Raw genomic sequence first — 21,117 nt, 5'->3', positions numbered from 1 at the left:
GGGCGGTCTTCGGTACAGGGACCCTTGGCACAACCAGGGAGGAGCAACAATCGCCCAAGTGAAGGAACAAGCCTTCATTTGAGAGTCATTAAGAGCTGTGCTTCTAAATGATTCAGATGCTTTTAGATATTCCACCCTAGCTCAGCAACCAGCCAACTTGGAGATAGCAGCCTGCACTTGACTTCATAAGCATGACTAAGTTTTGTGCAGCTGTTTACTACCCACCATGATAAAAACCCCACCCTTATCATACAAACCGTTATCAGCCTGGACCACACGTGAACTTGCTGATACCATTCACAGAGTCTATTTCTATGGAAGTAACACTGCAGTTCAAGCTCACGTCTTGTTTCCACTGGAGGTTTCTGTGTCTAAGCTTTTTTGTATCGATTTCTGTTATGCCTCCTCATTTGCCTCAGCCCCTCCTGGACAGAAAAGCCTTGTACAGGCAGTTACAAGATCACTGTTTAACTGCTACGTCCCCTTTCCTGCCTCACCTTCTGTGAACTGAACATGTTCATTTGCAAAATCTCCCCTTCAAAGCAATCCCTTCGTCCTGAGTGTTAAGGCAGTCAAACTCCTGGGCAAAAAAATAAGTGCAAAAAGCATCTATCCTTTGAAAAAGCTTTTCATTTTTCCCTAAATAAGTCATGTTGCTTTATGGATGCACTCTCAAAGGTAAATAATTAAGAGGCAAGAGGGACAGAAAATCTTATTACACAGCTAATAGGAAGTGATGCTCAGGCAGCAGTGTACACATAAAGGATACCTTCAAAAGACAGCCCTTAATTTTTTTTAATCGAACATCAAGCAGAAGATCTGACTCATCCCATTGCTCTGGGATCCAGGGATTCCTCTGTATTTCTCCAGACTCAGAAAAATCCAAAACTTTTATACAAGATTCAGGCTGCACCTGACACTCAAGTGCCAGCTCTGAAAAGGGGATACTCCAGTTTTGCAAAGGCACTGTGAGGATTTACCAAGAAGCAAACACAAAGAACACCAGGCAGAGATGATCTGCATTTCTACACAAATTCCAGCTTCCAAGGCACATATAAAGGGAGGCAGGTAGATGACACCATCCACTGCTATGTTCTGCCGTTGCCTACATTTCCTGTCTCACACTGAATTTCCTTTGGTTACAAGTCTGCATGAGTTATGTTGCTACAGTACCTCAACACATGTACTAGATACAGATGATACAGATATAGGTACAGACACAGGTATAGATATATAGATCCACACACGCAACTCCAGCTTCTGCCCCATGAGTAGAGTCATGAAACTCGTCATTAACAGGTAATCTGTCTCAAAAATGATATTCCTATTACCTCATCTTCTCTAACACAGAAACTCCCCAAGTGGCTTTTAGCCAGTAATGCTTTCAGACCCACGAGCAATGTTAGGCACTTGAACAAGAAAGTTGCTGCATCAGAATTTCTGGCTCTCAGCACTTCAAACAGCACCCCAAGAGAAAAAAGAAAATATGGCCACCCTCTCTCCCCCTAAAAGTCTCCTGACATGACTGAAAAGTGAGGCAGGAAAGCTGAACACCTGACTTCCTACCTGGGGCCAGATTCTTCCCTGGTCTATGCTCGCTGATTTCAGAGGGTTTTGCTTAGTCTTTTATTTTTTTCAGGACAGCCATAAATACACCTAGGTGGAGAGGGTCCAGTCTGAGAGAAATCTGCAGAAGCACACCCAAGTAGAAATTCCAGGATGCAAGTTTGGGATAAAATGCAAGAACCAAAGCTAGCAATGACGCACTCCGAATTGGACACCATTGAAGTACACAGGGCTTCTTTCATGACACATCCACAGCAGCTACCAGACCCCCTCCTGGCTCCCTGAAAGCAGTAAATAACCAGTAACGCACCATCTGATACCTCTTCTATTCAGTACTCTGGAAATGTTAAATACAGCGTGCTGAATGCAAGAGTTCAGCCAGGAAGCGGGGAGACCTGCGTGCAGAGCATGTTTCTTTCTAAGATGAGGGTTCCCTCTAAAGTCTCCCCTGTGAGAGGCAAGATGATGATAAGATTCTCAGCCTCAGACCATTATGGCAAGGCCAAGTGGATTGTGCTGACAGTTCTTCCTACACTACAGGAGAGAAACACACCATGAAGTGTCCCTAAAACACATCTTAGTCTAAAAGGGATTTGTGGTAAGTATCTGTTTCTGAAAACTGGCTTGCAACAGTGATTTCATTGTGCAATGTTGTTGAAACAAAACCATTTTGCTTTGAAACAGTTTATCCAAAATAGTAGTATTGTTCTTTCTCCTCTTCTTTCTCCAAGTGCTATTGGATTCATAAGGGATGTGCAGAGATCAGGGAGCAGAATGGAAGGCAGGCACGCACTCCTTCTTCACTGCATTGCTTTGAACAATAATAATAAAAAAAATCATACTGAAACTAGAAATTCCAACATGAGCAGTACTAAAGGACTTCCAACAAAATGAGGATCATTTTGTTTCCTTCGAATTTTGGCACACAGACTAACTGTCCCTTTTCAGCAGCTTTACTCAGAGTTCAAAATGTTCTGTTGCCCAGCCAGCGTGAAACAAAGCCTTTGCAGACTTTCGACTGTAAATGAATCAAAACGCTGCTTCTGCACAAGCAGGCACTTCACATGAGCAAGTGTTGTGGTCAGATGAAGAGACCCATCCCAGTTTTACAGCATTTGACCAGTGAGCTCCCAGAGCAATGTAAAGAAATAACTGCAACAGAGCAAAAGACAGACTGATGCTAAACAACAGTGACTGAGCCTGAACATAGCCACAAAGAACATCTCTCCAACAGCCTTATCCCACAGAATACAGACCTCACTCTCTCCAGCAAACACAGGCATAGCATTGTAATAAGCTATCCAGATCTTCTCAACTAGAGGAATATGCTTCAGCTCTGCCAAAAATTTTTAGTCCCAGCTAAAAATGGAGGCATCTGTCATCCAAGACAGAGTCGAAGACAGACAGCTACCTCGAGCAGGGTTTAGCTACAGGTCCCACAAGGAGCAAGTTGGATCAGTGCATGCTCTGACCTTCGGATGTGTCAAAGAAAAACACATGCTCAGCTGTGTTGGACCTGGTTTGACTGCTGCAGGGAACATCAGAGGTTCCAAGTTTTATTAATGAGGAAAACAATATGTACTGTCAATGTTTGCTACATGAAGTTAACACGAAAACAAAGCCCACTCCAGAGAGCAAATGAAATTTACTGGATTGGTTTCTTGTTCCAGCTCTCCTGATAAACAGCACTGAACTCAACACCACATTGATTAGTTGGTTCAAGACAAACACTGATCAGATTGCCTTGGCAAGCATATACAGCACCACAAAAGCACAATCATCCACATCTATTCAGACTAGCAAGGATTCACTACACTTTCATTTCCCTTCCCGCTGCATTTCCCAGCCTAGACAGCGTATCTGCACTATTTAAACAGGCTTTCCCCTCTTTCTTCTCTTGCATTTCGCTAACAGACACACTCGAGCCCCTGTCCTAAAGAAACAAAACCAAACTGTGCAACTGCTGCAGAGGCCCAGAAGGCCCCACATTTCAGCACAAGCTGATCCACGTCATGGTTTTCTCCTACACGTTCAGTGGGGTTTTTCCTTTGCTACCTCAAATACACAGCCTAGAGAAACAGCCAGCTCTGCGTGAAAAACCATTTTGGAGAAATACCCTGCGATAAACAGCCCCTCATGTTAAAGAGAGGACGGGTGATGAATCACAGAAGACAGACGAGGGATCCTGGTAAGAGTCAGAAAGGCTAAAAACCACGGTATTCCATCACCGCTCTGTGTTTGTCTTTTTCACTTTGCTTCTGACCACCTCAAAAGATACCAAAGAGAAAGGATCTTACTTCACTCTATGCTTCTACACTAAATGTAGCTCTTCAGCAAACTGATTTAGAAGTTTTGTCTCCTTTAGACTTCATCCTTTTTCATTTCAAATGAGATACTTTTGCAGCCACAAATTCTCCTGAAAATTCTAATTTCAGTGATTCTCCCAAGGTCTTTCCCTCATCAGATTTATCTTTTGTTTGAACTAAATTATTGTCACTGTAAGTAAAATCTGCCCTACTAATGCATTCTTTATCCAATTACTCTGCTTTGTTTTCCTTCCTTCTGCTGTATTAAAATGCAATCACCACCGAAACAGATCAACCTAGGATATATAGAAAAACATTTTTTTTTAAAAAATAAAATAATCTGATCAATGGCTTTACAAACATTTCTTGTTCTCTCAGGACATATAACTCTTCTGACAGACACCACAACCACGCTGGCCTACCAGTACAGCCCCTTCAGAGAGCAGCAGGCAAGTCCTCTCAGCGCCGCGTACCTCCTCTTAACACCTCACTGACCACGCGCTTCCAAAACCGGCACGTGTCCAAAACGTTCACAGACAACAGTGAATTCTGCTATCTGTATAACACACACCATTTAACTTAAGCCTCACTTTTATTTATTACATCCTTTTTTTAAAAAAAAAATATTACACTAGCAAAGTTTGCCTTTCAGTCACTTGCTTTATCATGTTTTCTGTTAGAAAATTATAAGGTGTTGCTTACAAATCAGTTTTTTGGAAGGCATATTAAAGGGCTGAAAAGTATTGTTTTAGTTATGCCTTGCAGCAGATGAGGAGCAGAATACTGGTTTCTTGTTTAAATGCAAGCTATGACTCATCCTGGGCAGAGATAAACTGAAACACATACCCATTAAATAAAAAAAACACAAACAATTCTCCAACATGAGGATTAATGACAGATAATAACTATAAATTAACTTTAATCTTTTATAAATAAAACAAAGCCCCTTATATAAGTGTCACTGCAATCTTTTCAGATAAAAAAAAACCCAACAAACCAAAGCAGAAAGAGAAGTCACTTAAATATTACAGCTAGTATGTGGTACCAAACCAAATAGCTTCTTAGCTGAACCACCAGAGTGTTCATGAAATATTTCAGGATTAAGGAGTGGAGCTTAAAAAATTACTTTAATTTTTAAATATATTTTTAGTTACTTCTCTACATCAAAGAGATACAAGATTCTTAATCCTGATATACTGAAACATCATCAGCTCTGCAATACTGAGTCTGAGTTAAATCACATATTTAAAAAGGAAGAGAGCATTTTGTTTTTCTACTATTCTCTTGCTACTGCTTGAAAGAAACTGTAATTCTGAATGGGTTAAAACAAAATTTAACTGAACGTAAGAAAGCTGTTTTTCACAGAAAAGAAGGGAAAAAATAGAGTCAGAGACCTAATAGCGGACAATTTTGAAAATTACAGTGTGTGTCAATAACAGAGATAACAGTGAGATTCAAAAGGAATAATCTCAAATAATAGGGAAAACGAGCACCTGCCAGCCACAAAGCCATTAGTACAAGGGCTTTTATCTCTGCAACAGTTAAGTCTGGAGACACTGACAAACTTAACGACTCAGCAAATAAAACACGGTGCAAACCTAACCAGGAAGCAATCCCTTCCACTCAGAAAACACCACTGTAGAGTTTGAAAATAAATGCTTCCAGTACGAAACTCGCTGTCCAAATCGCCAGTAACACATGCTGCAAACCCAGCAGAGCCACTGCAGGGTCCAGCTGGCCTTGTGGCTGTGCGCGGCTGATCAGGCCGTAGCGCCTGCACGCAGGGACAGACCATCCCAAAACAGAGGCAGCAGGCTCCTGCCCAACGATCCCAGAGACAGGACTTTGCCTGTACAGACCACCCAGCGTGATCAAATGTGTGCCCTCCCCAGCAAGATGAAAACCAAGGGCTTGTAAAACCACGTCTGAGACACAGGCCTGGCATACAGTGCCTCGGAAAAGGAAGCTCTGGAGGAAAGGCCTTCTGAGAAGGCTGGTGGTTAGGAGTCTTCAGCCAGCAGCAGGTGGGGACAAGGGAGAGTTACTGAGATGGAAGAAAAGGAAGAGAGAGACGTTACCTTGACTGGGAATGGGAAGGCAAACTCTGCAGCAAACAAACAGCTTGTCAACATTCAGAAAAAGGTGGCATAAGGGGATACATGGGTAAGAATACTCCTCTCACAAGTAACATCCATAACAAAGTGTTGGACAGTGCTCAATCCTCATGATATCCCCACCCAGGCAGTATTACTGTTCCCACTTAAAGACAGGGAATCGAGGCAGAAACTTCCTCAATTGGCACAGACAGCTGGTATCAGGCACATCCTAAATATCCTATCAATAATTGCCAGTCCTTAGCTGGACAACAAGTATGTAACACTAGCTGCCGAGATCTTGCCCACAGAGAGTTTGAAGCTTCACTTCCTCCCCCACAAGCCTGACGTTAGAAAAAGATGGTCACATATCCATGCAAATTCGGCCAACGTGAGAGGACCAGGTTAGCACAGGGAAAGACAAGAGACATTTCTGCTCTAAATCTGTACTGAGGGCAAGCAGTGTCTGCAGTAACAATTAGATATGCAAATAAGCACATTGAAAATTAGTGACGGTTTACTGTTGTCATGGAGAAAAAAAGCACCCTCCGATCTGGGTCAGACCCAAGCACCGCATTTTCTTTCCCTCATCAGTAAATAGAACTGCAGAGAGCACTGGAAAACCCAGGAGACAATGCTTCTCAACAGAACTCAACCTGGGACTGGAAATACTGAGATTCAGAAGGAGATAAGTCAGTAACATTAACTAAATGAAAAACCTCTTTGCTTCATGCCAGAAAGACAGGATCATGACAGCTCTGTAGGTCCTCAAAGCTACCAGAGGGTAGAAGTACAGCCTGGAAGAGAAGACCCACATCATGCAAAGGCCAAGCTGCTTCCCAGCACCGCTGCTGCCAGGGAGAGGCAGATGTGGGGGAAACTGAGGGCAGCACGACGCACGAGGTATTCTGCTCTCAATCCCTTGAAGCTGCATGGGAAGATCTTGCCTGAATGGAAACACACACTCGGCTCGAAGCCTCTGTGTCTCTGTAGCCATCCTTACAGTCCTCCTATCGCTTGTTAAATGATGGCAGATCAGAGGGAAGAGAAGGCAATCAAGCTATTTAGACTCAGCTTTCCACCCTGGGGGTTTCTTCATAGAAGCAGCTGGCCAGAGCACTGCCTTTGTTCCAGCAGCCACAAAAAACACTGACACCCCCCCTCAGCCCCCCTAGAATCACACAGAAGAGCCAAGATAAATTTATAATGGAAACCCCTACACAACCTTAACTATAGCATCCTGAATGGAAGGTGATAATCCGATCTGTGTGTGAACTAACTCCCCTTGTCTCAACGGCATTTATCTTACTTTAACTCCTGTTACAAAAGGGTTGAGTCATATAGCAGAGCTAGCCAAGTAACAAAACTGCAAGGCTTGCTAAAACTTCAGATTCAAGGATAAACAGGCACAATCCTAAAACAGGTTAGAAGAGAGAGTCTCCACAGGAGCACTGGTAGCCAGACCTCTGAGCCTGTGGACAATGGTGTTTTCTTCTGCGCCAAAGAGATTATCACAGCTCAGCGGAGGGGTGGGAGGGAGAGGGTGTAGAGCACAGGGCTCTGCCCTTCAGTTCATGGTAACACGTATTACTCGGGGCCCAAGAAACCTGATCCCGTAGCAACCTCATGTATGGAAAGTGCCCCAATCAGATTTCACTGTGTCAGGAGAAGAACAGTATTTACTCTGCATACAGATTAGTCACAAAACTGGGTCACTTCTTGCCTTTTCAGAGAGAGGGGAAAAAACCCAACAAAAAACAAGGCTCCTTTTTCAGATCTTTTTGTGTCTTCTCCCCCCATCGACTTTTAAAACTACGTGATGCAGTGTGGTCATTCACAGCTGTCTAAGCTGATCAAATGGCACCTGCATGGGTAAAGTTAAAGCACATTACACTCACTAGGCTTCCATTTCTTAGAATTCAGCTCATTAGCTACTTACCGGTTCTTTTCTAGTTCGTTGTGCGTAGACCTGGAAGATAAACAAAAATTTGGATTAGCCACCTTTGATCTCTCGGTACCAAAGCTCAGTTACTGTAAGCTGTACACATCCCCAGCAGCGCATCGCACCATAAAGCCAACCCACTACATACACTAAAATCTACAGCCACCATCTATAGCTCAGCCTCCCTGCCCATGAGAGATACCTCCTCTCCAGTATTTACCTGCTACGTGCAAGGCTGGTACTCTTACTCATGCTACAGAAAACGTTCTCTAGAGACACGTAAAAATCCCAGAGAGAGGCAAGGATTAGAAGAGCAGACCAGGGTCAGCCATTTCCAGATTACTTCTGGCTCTGCCACCCACCCAGCACAGGGCTGCAGTCAGGCTTCTTTGTACTTTACCTTCTCATTTACACCATAAAAATACTAGTATCATCTGCTAACACAGGAGTTCATGGAGTATTAATTTATGTACATTGAACCCATGGGAACCTTCCAGCAGAAGTGACTCTGTGAGGACAAGCCCTGGAGCCCCTCAGCACTCACATGCCAGATTCAGCAAACTTCGCAGAACCAGATACGGGCAGCATTTGAGCACGCATTGGGACAGCCAGTATTGCCGTGTTTGCAAACATCAGCAGCACTGAGCAGCACTTTCAGGATGCCTGGAAACCCCCTGGGGATTGGAACGGCACCACCACAGCACTAGCTTGCAGCGACAAGTGACCCATGAAGTGGCACTGTGACTACTCGACAAAGGAGGGGACTTTGGCTTTATACCTGCCCACCACACCAACCATGCTGCCAGCACTCCCTAATTCAGAGCTTGCAGCTTGAAAATGAGACCAGAAACAAAAAGGGAAACAGGCAAGTTCATTCTCCTTGCCTCTGTGATGACAGCACAAGTGGCAAAAAAAGCTGAAATCCTTTCAGGATTTCTAATCTAACGATGTTATTAGTAACCCAGGTAAGGTTGTTGAGGATTATTTAAAAAGGATAGCCATTTATCCAACATTTCTTTTTAACAGAAGGTCACCTTAAAATAAAAGTAAAAGGAGCCCAAGAGCTTAATAAAGAGGATCTATTTTCTGTAATTTGGCATCACATTTCTTCCGGAGCTCGGAGAAGATTATCCTCTATCCCCCATCTGGAGAATCCCACAGAGAATTCTACAATTAGGGAACTGAATGGAGGATGTGCTCCAAGGGAAACCCTGTCATAATTAAATGCTTCTCCAAAAAAAGGGAGGCGGAGCGCTTAACAGGTGTTAGAACCTCATTGAAGATGACGAATAAACCACGGATGTCTGTGAAAAACACGGTAAACGAGGCGTGGCTAGCTGTGACTGAGAGCTGCGTGTGTCTGCGCAAGGTGCCCTGTGCAGCAGGATACGGGATACCTTAAAGGCAAGGTGCACTATAGTCAAACTCCTAAAGCTAAGGAAACTCCCAAAGCAACACCTTCCCTTTGGAAAAGAAAAGATGCCTGAAGTCTGGTCCCCAGGAATTGGAGGCATGGACGTAATATTTAGTCCAGAAAATCTCCCAAATCAAACCTACATCCCCCACGGAGTCTAAACAGGAAAAATCCATTTGTCCAGGCAACTTGGATGCAACCAGTGCTCAGCGAATGCTCTTTAAAAGCACTGCCTGTACATTCTTTGGAACATGCTTATTGTTCTTGTTTACTGTGTGTTCCTGCAGGAGGCTTTGCACTCCTCTTAGTTATGACATTAGCAGTCACAAAGCCAGAGATATGCAATGGCTTGAATTCTTGTATTATATGGAGCCAATTACCAAGGCCAGCGCTGAAAGAACAAAGTTTGGACCACTGCTGTGAGCAAAATTAAACCAGCAGGTTCTCCCTACTTCTCTCACACAGGAGACTCTTTATTACCTATCTGTGTTCAGATGAACAAGACAACTGAGAGGGGTCACAGGCTTTTCACCAAGTCAGAAGATTTATGCTGTGACTTTTAACCATATTGGTGGTAAGGCAAGAAAGCAAACACCAACCTCCCCAACACTTTCCCACTGAAGCTGAATGCCAAGTCTTACCTGCCTATGCTTTCCTTAGTCTTACTGGGGACACTTGGAAAAGTTTTAATTTTTCCTTTCATTTAAATTTAGGATAGGAAAAAAAAACGAGCAACCCACCAAACCAGCACCGCTCCCCATTACCACCATTCACTAACTTATTTTCTGTTCCAGTTTCCCTTTGCTTGGACAAAGGATACAGGAAAAAAAAAATCTTTTCTCTTCTGTTCATAATTCATTTCATTTTCTATAGCTCCTGATCTAGAGATTAATTTTCTCCCCTCATCTTTGTGCTGCACATGTTTCTAAGATTTATTTGGAGTTAAACAAGGACAGTGCTGTCAGTAAAGTAGAAAAAAGTACAGGAACCTCTGTTGATACTACATTCAGAAGAAAACCATTTTAAATAGGTACAGAAACATATGTAACGGAATCTCTTTAACTGAGATGGTCTCATAATTAACTGTCAACCTAGAAAGCATCACCAGACTGAAATCAAAGCCCCATCCTTGTATGCCATTGCCAGCTTTTCGATGGGTACAGGATGAACACCACAGCTGTAAACTACGGCAGCACTAGGGGAACTCTGTCCTGGGTTACGTGCACAGCAGCAAGGAACTGGCACGTTTGGTGTGATGTTGCTTTGCTGCTGCTGACAGTCACAGCCTGTGTCACCCAGTGGAGTAAGGACAGCACCACTATTATGGATCACACACCCAAGGAGCTCACATCCCTGCCGTCAGACAGGCAGGGAAAGCAGGACCTTCCCCTCACCGGCAAAGCTGAAACCACAGCCAGGTGGGTACGGCCGCGTTCAGAGAGGAAAAGAAAAGCCCAAGCACACGTACCAGCACTGCTCAAAACCTCAGCTGCAATTTCAAAGCAGCTCAAGCACAAACGGGTTCTCGTTTAAAAGTCAGCTTTCTGAAGCAGTCAGTTCTTTAACAACACATTTAAAACATTCAAACTGATAATTACTCCTAAAGACCAAAGGAAGGTTATATAAAGAGAAGGATCCTGCTGACTACGTTTTGAAAACAGCTTGGGAAAAGATAGAGTTTTAGGAGCTGAGCATAAAGGAACCAAGCAAACAAAACTAAAAACTGCAGAGCAGTCCCCATCAAGATTTTAAGCAACAGAAAGTTGAAAGAGGAGAAAGTTTATCCCTCTTTACCCCAGATATCTGAAACTGCGTACAAAATAGGAAGAAACCAGGAACCAGCAACTGTCAGTAACTCTCATTTAAGGTCAGATCCAACAACCTTTTTGAGCCAGTTACTGTGGTTCTGCCTGCAGCCTTGCTACCCAATATCGTAACAAGGTGTTGCTGAAATACCAAGCTACACTGAATTCCCCCAACGAACGAGACATTGTAAATAATTTGTCACTTTATCCTATTTTCTTCATCTAAATAAAATCTCTCATACCATGGCAGAGGCAGTCAAACTTTTCCTGCGTATAGGTAAGCCAAGAAAACAAATGGCGTCGGGGAGGAACAAACTCTAAAGAGCACTGAATTCATTTCTCACTGGTATTTTTTACTGTAATTAAAATCACAAAGCTGCCACATGACATTAAACACAGCTGACCTTTCTGGTTTACACATTTAATATTGATAAATAGCTCAACGAATGCAATTGCAGCATATCTGCATTTGAGGTTGACTTTAGTGAGGTAACTATTTTCTACTGGGAAAACACCGCAATTGAGTCCTTGTCCTACGCGATACACAGACGGCATTTAGACCCACCGAGCCTGTCACCTCCTTGCATCTGGTCACTCTCCTGTCTGTATCCGGCACCAGTTCCTGGCTCCAGAGGGGCCCAGGACTCCAAGAGCTCCATCTCCATCACAGCAGAGATACCGGTGGCTCAGGAGATGCTGCTGGCTGTGAGTACAGCCAGGTAAAGGGGGTGGGGGGAAAAAAAATGACCTTTCCCAATATATGTCCTTAAAGCCAGCACAGAGGCAGTGCTTCCCACCCCACTCTGCTTTAATGAGAGATTCATCAGGAAATCACTATTTCGTCAGCTTGCGCAAACTAAGGCACCGTACCTAAAGCATGTTTTGCAAAACAGCAAGAACACTCAAGAACACAGAGCAGGCCAAGTGCTTTCTGTCTCGCTTCATGCAGGTTCAGAGATCTCTGCTGCTTCTGCACCGTCACACCACACGTAACGCCATTCTTCTTCATTTTCCAGACCTTTCCCACCTTCTGGCTCTGTTGACATCCATTCACTTGGCCACCAAATTCCCCTCCAGGAAATGACTTCTTTCATTCCCCAAGCCAAGATCAACCACTCTTCTGGAACCAGTGGACTATATTACCACTCTCCCAGAAATTAGTTCCTCCTCAGAAATTACTCCTACTGGAAACAGTCAAATGACAACATGGATGAAAAAGAACGGTGATCAGCAGGTTTCTTCCAATTTGGAATCCACCTTTGTTCACAAACCAAAACCTGCTAGCTGAAGAACTCCAGTGTTGTGCTAGAGCTTCAAGCAACAGTGGATCAACAGCATATATCATCTATGAAGCCAAGCGCACAAGTCATAGTCTGGGAAGCCTCCAGAGAAGTGCCACCAGTGGCAGCACATGAGGCCCAATAGTAAGACAAAGGATAGCTGTGTAAGAGTGGAATCTTCCTGCCTAGATGAAGGTGCTCAAGGGTCGAGTTTCTAAGGGAGCTGAAAACTCACCTCCCCTCCGGGAGGCCCAGGAACCTGGCTCTCGAGGGCTTCACAGGAGCCTTGGGAACACAGCAGCCTCCGGCCCTCAGTGCTGCCAAGAGCTCCTGCAGTGAGGAGGAGGATGCAGCTGGAGATGGCGCAGCTGGAGATGGCACAGCTGGAGCACAAGTCTTCCTGCTGCCATCCTTACGCGCTCTGCAAGTACCAGCCTCAAGTTCAACACGACTCTCACCTCAGCCTTGCAGATCAGCAAATCTAACAAAACTCTTCCAAGCAATACCAGAGCCAGAAGTTATCTTAGTCATTACTGTCCCATGATCCCCATTCACTGTCTGGCCTCAAGGTCCAGAATAAATGCTTCTCCATGAGGAGCTGAAGTGAGGGGACAGAACAGACTGTTTCACCTTCTCACTGACGTCAGTGGAGATGCACCAGATTAACCCAGCCCCACACTCTGGCTAGTTTTTCTGTCACTCTTAGATGACCACGGTATCAGATTCCTCCCAAGGCTCTGATCAAAGCTGTTATCCCAGGATCAAGCCAGATCCTTTCCAAAGTTCACATTCTCCATCTCCAGCAGAGAAGGGGACACAGCCGTAGTGGCATCTGTTCATGTTTGTTCATCTTTGCAAAAGGAGAAATGGGCCCACAGTCTGTTTTCAGTTCAACAAGGGGAGGAGAGCTCCTTCATGTGGCTCGTGACTGCAGAAAGTCCCTTGCCCCTGGATTTCTACACAGTATCCTGAAAGCCTCCTGCAGCACTCAGTCAAGAACAACTCTGGAAGACACACTGGACACATTCCTTGAAGAAGTAAATGTCTTTAAAGCCACCTACAGTATTTATACAGCCCCTCTCAGTTTGGAACCTGCTCCTCATAAGCATTATTTCTGTTTATACACTTCAAAAATTAACTCTTCTCTAACACTTTTTATGCACGGGGCAACAACACTAGCACACTGAAATTCCGAATAATTCCTCCAAGGTCATGCAAGAAGCCTGTGGCAGAGCAGGGTACTTAATTTGGTTTGCCTGAACTCCAGGATAAGGCTTGCTTAGTGGGTTGCTGTTATCAGGCATCCCAGAGAGTCATCCATAAGGACATTTCTGCAATCTGATTCTTCGGTGAAAGACCAAAAACAAAAACAGTAAAAAAAATGACATAATCATTGTAAGCTGCAAGGGGAAAAGTGGAAAAAAAGCCCAACAACCAAAACCAACCCAAATCTAAATAGGCCTCATGTCTTGCCCACTGTCTGCCAAGTGAGCCAACCCTATTCTCAGATGCCGCTGCACAGGGTGCCTGAAAAGAATCTAAAATGGGAGTCAAGAGCAAAGTAATATTACTTCAGCAATAAAACTAATCCAATAGGCACATGAAGCATAACCCTCAGGTGGGGAAGGAACTGCAGCCGCAGTCCCAAACAAAGCACACTGTTCCGCTGGTGCGTGTTCTGGTTTATTCAGCACAAGGCAGGAAAGAGCAGAAAGACAGCTCCTCCCTGCTGAGCACCACAAGCCTCTCCCAGTCCCAGAGCTCAGCTCCCCCAAACCAGAGCAACACACCGCTAAGCAGCACCAAGTGGCACTCTGCAGGGGAAGGGTTTTCCAAGCCAGGCCAGACAACAGCAAGAATGCTGTTTTGCATTCTTTGCTGCTAGCAAAGAAGTCCCCAGCTGGCTTCCCCCCTCAGCACACAGGCTGGGAGCAAGTGCGCTGGTGTGGGCCTTATCCTGCAGCACCTGGTCCCAGCCCCAAGCACTACGGGGAAACTGCCCCAGCTCGTACACTCCCTCACGCAGGGCCCTGCACGGCCAAGAGGAACTGGGTTTGCTGAACAAGCAGCTATTCAATATTTTGTTTTCTCCTCATTGTTCAAAGCGTGGCCTCAAGCCAAGCCCTGATCTGAATACAGAACCGGTGCTTTCCTTACAGGCTTTCCGACGGGCTCACCAAAAGCAGAGGCTAGGCGGGTCACAAGCACGTTTATTGTTGAGCATCCTTCCTTTCCAAAGTGGAAGCTAAGAAACAGGGAAATCAAGAGCTGCTGTTTCTCACTCCTCTGAGTGCCTCTATGAAGACCCCCCAAGGGCCTGGTTTTCTGGGTCACTTTACATGTTCAAGGCACAACTCCTGCCGATTTCCCTCATGGCATTGTCAGCACTTTCACAGCTCAGATCCCAGGCTCATACCTTGGAAAAAAAATCACAATAGGAATGGAGTATTTGGGGGTCTCCTACAGCAAGTCAGGCTGGAAGGGACTTGCTGAATGTACACAAGGATGCTGACAGGGGCCAGGAGTGAAGTTTTCCAATGTGCTGTTCACTGCTCTGTTCATCTGCCTTCTGTGACAAGTGAGCAAAGGTCCTACACAAACCACCTCCTTCCCTTCCCAGCCACATCAGAAGCGGCTCATACACACAAGACCAGACACAAAAGCTGATGCATATTCATTTTAGGAGGTATCTTAGCCATTTCAGTAGAAAAACCTTAGCTCACCTCCCTTGAACACGTGGTAGACAACTAACTGATTTAGAACTTGGCCAAATTCAGGTAGTTTCTCACTGGTCAGGAAAAAGTATATTCCTTGCCTTCACCAAGGCAATATTCATGTCTACAATTCATGATGTAAGGGAGTTTGAACTTCTTGTAGACAGATTCATGACTTTTTTTTTTTAAAATACATTGACAAAGCCATCTTTTTTTTGGGGTGGTTTCACCATGGCACCTCCAAGCTTCCCCATGAATAGAAATGAACATGGCACAGATGAGAAAAACAAAACACAGATACTTGCTCACACTAATATCAGCTCTGCACTGTCCCCCAGGTCTTTCCCAAGTGTTACTTGGGAAAGACAACTTTCCCACACAATCATCATAAACAGACATTCAAAGCAAAATGTATTATTTAAGTAGAATGAGGCAGACTGCATCCATTGCCCGCTAACACCTTAATATCCCTGCTAACAAATTTTTTTTGTGCTGAATATTCAAGTGTGTTACGGAGCAATGTAATGCCTGACACTGCAGAAAAACTCTGTGCAGCCCCTGCCCCACTGACTTCCCGCTGGCTCCATGAGTCTCACTGCATGGTCAGGGACTCAAGTCTCTTCCAAGGCAACACCAGCATCATAGTTGCTGGTACTTGCATGGTAGAGAGATCACAGTGATTGACAGGAAGAGAACAAAGGCAGTTTTCAAATCTACAGAGAAAACTTAAGATCCCGAGTCTCATCTTCTTTCAAATAGCCACAAGCTCCAAAACAGTGACTCTGCCTCCCAAAAACAGGATTAGAGAAGTGTGCGCATTACCCCAATGTACAGATGGTGGGAGCCATGTAATGTGCAGATGGTGGGACCCATGTAGGTCATCTGACGTGCCCAGATCTTGCAGCCCTTCGGCAGCAGACTCAGGAAACAATCCAAGGGCCCAGCATGCCAGCCCTTTGCCCTATACCGTGCTTCCTCCCACACATAACATTACCCTTTTGAGGAAGACGGTCATATCCAGAAATAGCCTTAGCAATGTCATCTGCAGAGCAACAGTCTGTTTGGGGAACATGTACTTCTCCGCAATGCACATCTTCTGACCTAAAGAAATTGCCTTCAGATGCACTGAGGAATGCACTGAGTAAACGCCACCGGACTGAAACACACTTTGTTTGAAAAGAAACTGATGGCATTTGTATGGCTGCAATGCTGTGTCTGGAGATGAAGGGAAGACAAATACATTGGAAAATACATTAACATCACTGTTAGCTACGCACTGTATTAGGTAAACTGAGGCACAGCAACTTACACAGTCTGCAACAGTATCAGGAAGAGAACCCAAATGTCTTGATATTTGGGGTTACATTCCATGAACAAGGACATACTCATGTAACATCTAGGAGATGCATGAAAAAGGAAGGTTGAGAAAAACAGCAGAGCTCTGGCTTCTTCTGTTCTTGCAGTTCTGGCTCTCAAGAAGCAGCAGCTAACATGAAGGCAGCAAGGTGGCTGCCTCCCACTGCTCCCAGATGGTCAAGTTACTTGTGAAACAGTTCAGGAACTGCTGCAGTTTGTAGCCTAACTGCTAAAGGCAAACCAGAACCGGTGCCTTGTCCCCTTACCATATCCATGCAGTGCTTTATGGTTGCCCAAGCATCTGGGCAATGATGACCGGAGTAACAGCCTCAATAGCAATCCCAGCATCATCTGTCCCTTCCCACAGCTACTGCCTGCTTGATGGTGTAACAGATGGGAGGAGATACATGAGAAGTATTCAGAAGATAATTGACTTATTTATGCAGCAGAACTGTAATCAAAACTGAGGCAAAAGAGTTGCCCTCAGTCCACATGCCTGCTTGTCACAGAGCAAGCAGCAAAGTACAAACAAGTAATGAAGATAATGCTGGAAATCATCTAGACTACTTTAAACTGGATTCATAAAGCAAAAGAACTGAAGTCACTTTCATATTAAAGAATGGAAGTACAGTAGGGAGTGTAGAAATGAGACATGGGAATATATCCAGCAGGATGGAAAAAGCAGGCCTGTTCCCTCTGAGCGGATCAACAGGGCAGTGTCTCATAGAGAAGAGATGCAGGCAAAGGCCAGCCAAGTGCACAGCCCCAGAGACCTGCGGCCTCTGATCAAGAGAGCCCAAAATAGTCAACAAAAACAAATCCTATCTTTGTTGGTCCAAAGAGGGTGGGGAGTAGGAGCCAACACTCTCAAGATGAGAACAAACAGAAGCTAGTCTTTGAATTTCGGCAGAGATTTGTCAGGAGGGATTAGGAGATGAACAGCAGCAGGAACTCCCAACAAGTAAGACAATTCACTCAGTAGCATGACATGGATTGGTCTTTTCAGGTCAGAAGGAGAAATGGGTTTACAAGCTCAATCAGGAGCAAGAAAGGAAAAAGTCAGTACAAACAGGGCAGCAGATGGGAACACTACAGGTGACAACCAATTCACTGTCAAGCAAAGGATTAGATCAGGTGAAACGAAAGCACGAAACACAAATCCCTGCACGTGTTGTGGATGAGGCATTACACAGAGAAGACACAAGAAGCTTACAAATGTGGTGAGAGGGAGGAAAAAAACCCCAATACTCCTTAAACCAGGGAACTGACTGTACACTGAAAAGAAAATGAGGGAATTCCAGGAACAGGTGACCAGCTTTGGCCCAAATATTCTTCAGTCCATCCCAGGGCACCAAATTTCTCTAGGAGCTGGGGCTAACAATCTTCACATTTTAAAAGACCCTGAGCACCAAAATCTGAAGTTTTTTGTCACTGCGTCAGCACTTCTAACAGTGATGCAAATCAGCCCACAGCAATCAGCCCTGGGCAGAGTGCTGCAACACGAGCAGCGTGAGCCCTAACAGTCCCACTGCTGCAAAATAGCACGCTCCTCTAGAGCCTTCTCCCAAATCTGAGAGGACAAAGGGATCATGAACCTCGAGCTACAGAGAGCTACAACCCACAGCAGACGGATGCCGCAGCAGTGAATTACAGCTAAGTTGCAGATAACAACTGAGCTCTTTCCACAAATCAGAGAGAGGCTACAAATTAAATTTTACACCTGCTGAAGGTATCAAAGTATAAATTCATCCCAGAACCACGGGTTTCTGCACAGACTCCCTGCCACACAGCCCTCCCTATGCATGTCTGTATCACTAATACGAGAAGGAAAGCACACACTGCAGCTTTGCAGGATCTTCCCACTTGGAAGGCTAGAAAGGAAAGAGGGTGGCAGAGGGGAACACAGCGGGTCCCCCATGGAAACTGCTACATCAGCCCTAGCATTTATGGGGGCCTCATTTTCCTCCCTAGGGAGTGGGGTTTATGCTTTCTGTGCCATTTGCTGGGTTCACTCTCTGTATTTTGCCTGCTAACCTGCCAGTTGTAGTGCTGCAAAGCCAAACACCGCTGAAAAGACACTAGATACACAACCTCACCCATATGGGGTTAATTTCTCCCCCTCCCAAATTATTGGCAGGATCACAGCTTGCGATGTGGATCAGCAGAGAAAAGGAAAGGCACAACTTAGTGCCAGTAGGTTCAGAAACTCTACCATCACCACCACTTGCTTGCTTACGCTCGCAGACTGCGTTGGGGCAAGTTACATCAAACGAGCAGGTGGATGTGCCGAGGCTGAGCTGAGCTACCTGAGCACAGCCCTACCTGCCAACCCGCTCTGATCGACTGTGCGCCAGTACAAACCTACGGAACGCACCAGGATTTTAACGAGGGATCATTCTGCCTCTCAGGTGTGGACCAGCAATCCATTTTACCAGTTTAACACTCACACTGTCATTCTGGCTTTCTCAAAAAGAAGTCATGCTCACACCTAACTATAGTCAATACTGCTGTCCCTTTCAACACAGGACAAGAGAAAATGACGTCAGGTTGTGCCAGAAGAGGGGAGGTTGGATTAAATGATCTCTAAGGTCCCTTCCAGCCTAGGCCGTTCTATGTTCTCTATGTTTAGATTGGATACTAGGAAAAACTCCTTCACCGAAAGGGTTGTTAAACATTGGAGCAGGCTGCCCAGGGAAGTAGCAGAGTCACCATCCCTGGAGGTATTCAAAAGACATGTAGATGAGGTGCTCAGGGACATGGTTTAGTGGTGGACCTGACATCACTACGTTAATGGTTGGACTCGATGACCTTAAAGGTCTTTCCCAACCTGAACTGTTCTATGATTCTATCTCTAACAGACAAGAGACCCTTGATGGTTCAGCCTTGTTCAGTTATCCTTGCTTGAAAAACTAACTACCAAATTCAGGTATATTCACAACTGAAAGGCAAGATCCCATCTCCAACTATTTCTAGACAAAATCTCAATCACAGCATGAAGATTCCAGATAGTAATCACTATGTACATTATCAAAATAGGGCATAAATCAAAACACGGCACAGCAAATCTCATCCATTCTCTGTTTTACACATGTGGATTTTTACTCTATGAAGCAAAGCCAAGTTCTGAGCCATGAATAGAGCTCCCTGGCACTACAAGGCTTGAAACAGAAAGCAGCCTCTATCCTCAGTTTATTACACAAGGGCCAGATTCTAACCCACCTACACACAGCGAGTCAAAACTCAACTCCCACTAGCTGTGGTGTAAGGTGTGATCCAGCACAAATGCAAGCGAATAAAAAAAATAATAATCCACAAGCAAATAAACAAAGGCTCATGCAGAAACAAATAACAAATGAGAGAGGTTAGGAGGCAGCAAAGCTGTGAATAAAAAGCCTCAGGGACCAGCTCACTGGGACATGAAAGGGGTAGGGGCTTTGCACAGAAAAGTAGGCCAAAATGGGTTGACACAGCAATTTGCTCTTTCAGGAACTTCTTCCACAACACTGGCAAACCACTCAGTCCCTGGAATCTCCTCTCTCCCAAAAAAATCAGAAATTACAGCACTGTCCTAACTCCTGATGCTGCAGGAAGGACTGGAAATTGCCAGGTACTCAATCATCAGCATGACGAGGAGGACAGAAAACCTGCTCCAACAGAATAGAGAAGTGAGTTTAAACAAGTGTTCACCAAATCCTCTACTCCTCTCTTGCACAGTGAGGTACAGCTGCACGGCGCTGCTACTCTGGTAAATCAGGTTTTTGTGCTCCAGACAGCGAAAGCTGACTTGCAGCTACACATGCCACATCCTTTCAGCTTCTGCGCTCCTCTTTGTGAACCTGGGGCACACCAAGCCATCGCTGGAGGCTCACGAGGTACCTGACACACACCTGCCTGCCCCCAGCACTACTCAGGGACGTGGCGAGCAAATTAAGCTTGAAGTCAAGAGTACCTGAGGGTTTCAGTAGTACAGCCCCCATCCTCACCCTCAAAAAAGAGCTTCAAAGGTTAGGAAAGCAGAGCGCTACAGAGAAAATTCAGCACAAAACCAAGCGATGAGATTTAGAAGTGTGGAAGTGAAGTTTCAAATGGGGCAGAGGGAAGTGCGACACCGGAGAAAATGAGGCCCAGAATTATCAAAAGGGCAAAGAAACCCCGACACCCAGAATTTCAAGACACCACGTCCAAAATGCCTTACTATACCCACCACAGCTGCCGATTCCAAGCTCTGCAGGCAACCTGCTACCGGGCCGAACATGTCTGAAAGGCCCTTCGGAAGCAGCTTCAGGCACAAGGGAGGATAATGGGAAGAGAGGAAAACGAAAGGAAAAAGAAACTGGATAGAAATCAACCCTCCTCCATGGAACTGAGCAACAGATTATCTGAGTGCCCTTAACAACACAGGCCTCCTGGGAGAGCTGAGGGCTCCTACTGCTGCTGGGAGGGTGCCTGGCATTTCCCTAGGATCAGACGAAAAAATAACAGGCTTTTCTAATGCCTGAGCCTCTAAATAAAGGCAAAACACAAATGACAATCTAATATTGTAAGGTAATTTCAGATTCTGTTATAAATCTTAACTTCATTAAACTGATTGTATTATTGGGGAGGGGAGAAAAAAATCATTTAGCATCCCTGCTGTTTATT

The 21,117-nt window shown here is 44.9% G+C and overlaps 1 protein-coding gene across 1 annotated transcript in view; it reads right to left on the bottom strand.

Moving 5' to 3' along the window:
* MXI1 (MAX interactor 1, dimerization protein) overlaps window positions 1–21,117 on the bottom strand; it is a gene marked incomplete at its 5' end in the record, with an annotated part of 45,063 nt that overhangs the window by 20,551 nt on the left and 3,395 nt on the right. The window contains one exon of the mRNA XM_009873782.1: window positions 7,905–7,934. Within this exon, the coding sequence (XP_009872084.1) occupies window positions 7,905–7,934 (30 nt within the window). The remainder of the gene's footprint in view (window positions 1–7,904; window positions 7,935–21,117) is intronic.

Source organism: Apaloderma vittatum, unplaced genomic scaffold, assembly GCF_000703405.1.
Source record: "Apaloderma vittatum isolate BGI_N311 unplaced genomic scaffold, ASM70340v1 scaffold7147, whole genome shotgun sequence".
In the NCBI taxonomy this organism is placed as follows: Eukaryota; Metazoa; Chordata; class Aves; order Trogoniformes; family Trogonidae; genus Apaloderma; species Apaloderma vittatum.
The sequence above is the reverse complement of the archived record's forward strand: the minus strand, read 5'-3'. Positions and strand labels throughout refer to the sequence as shown.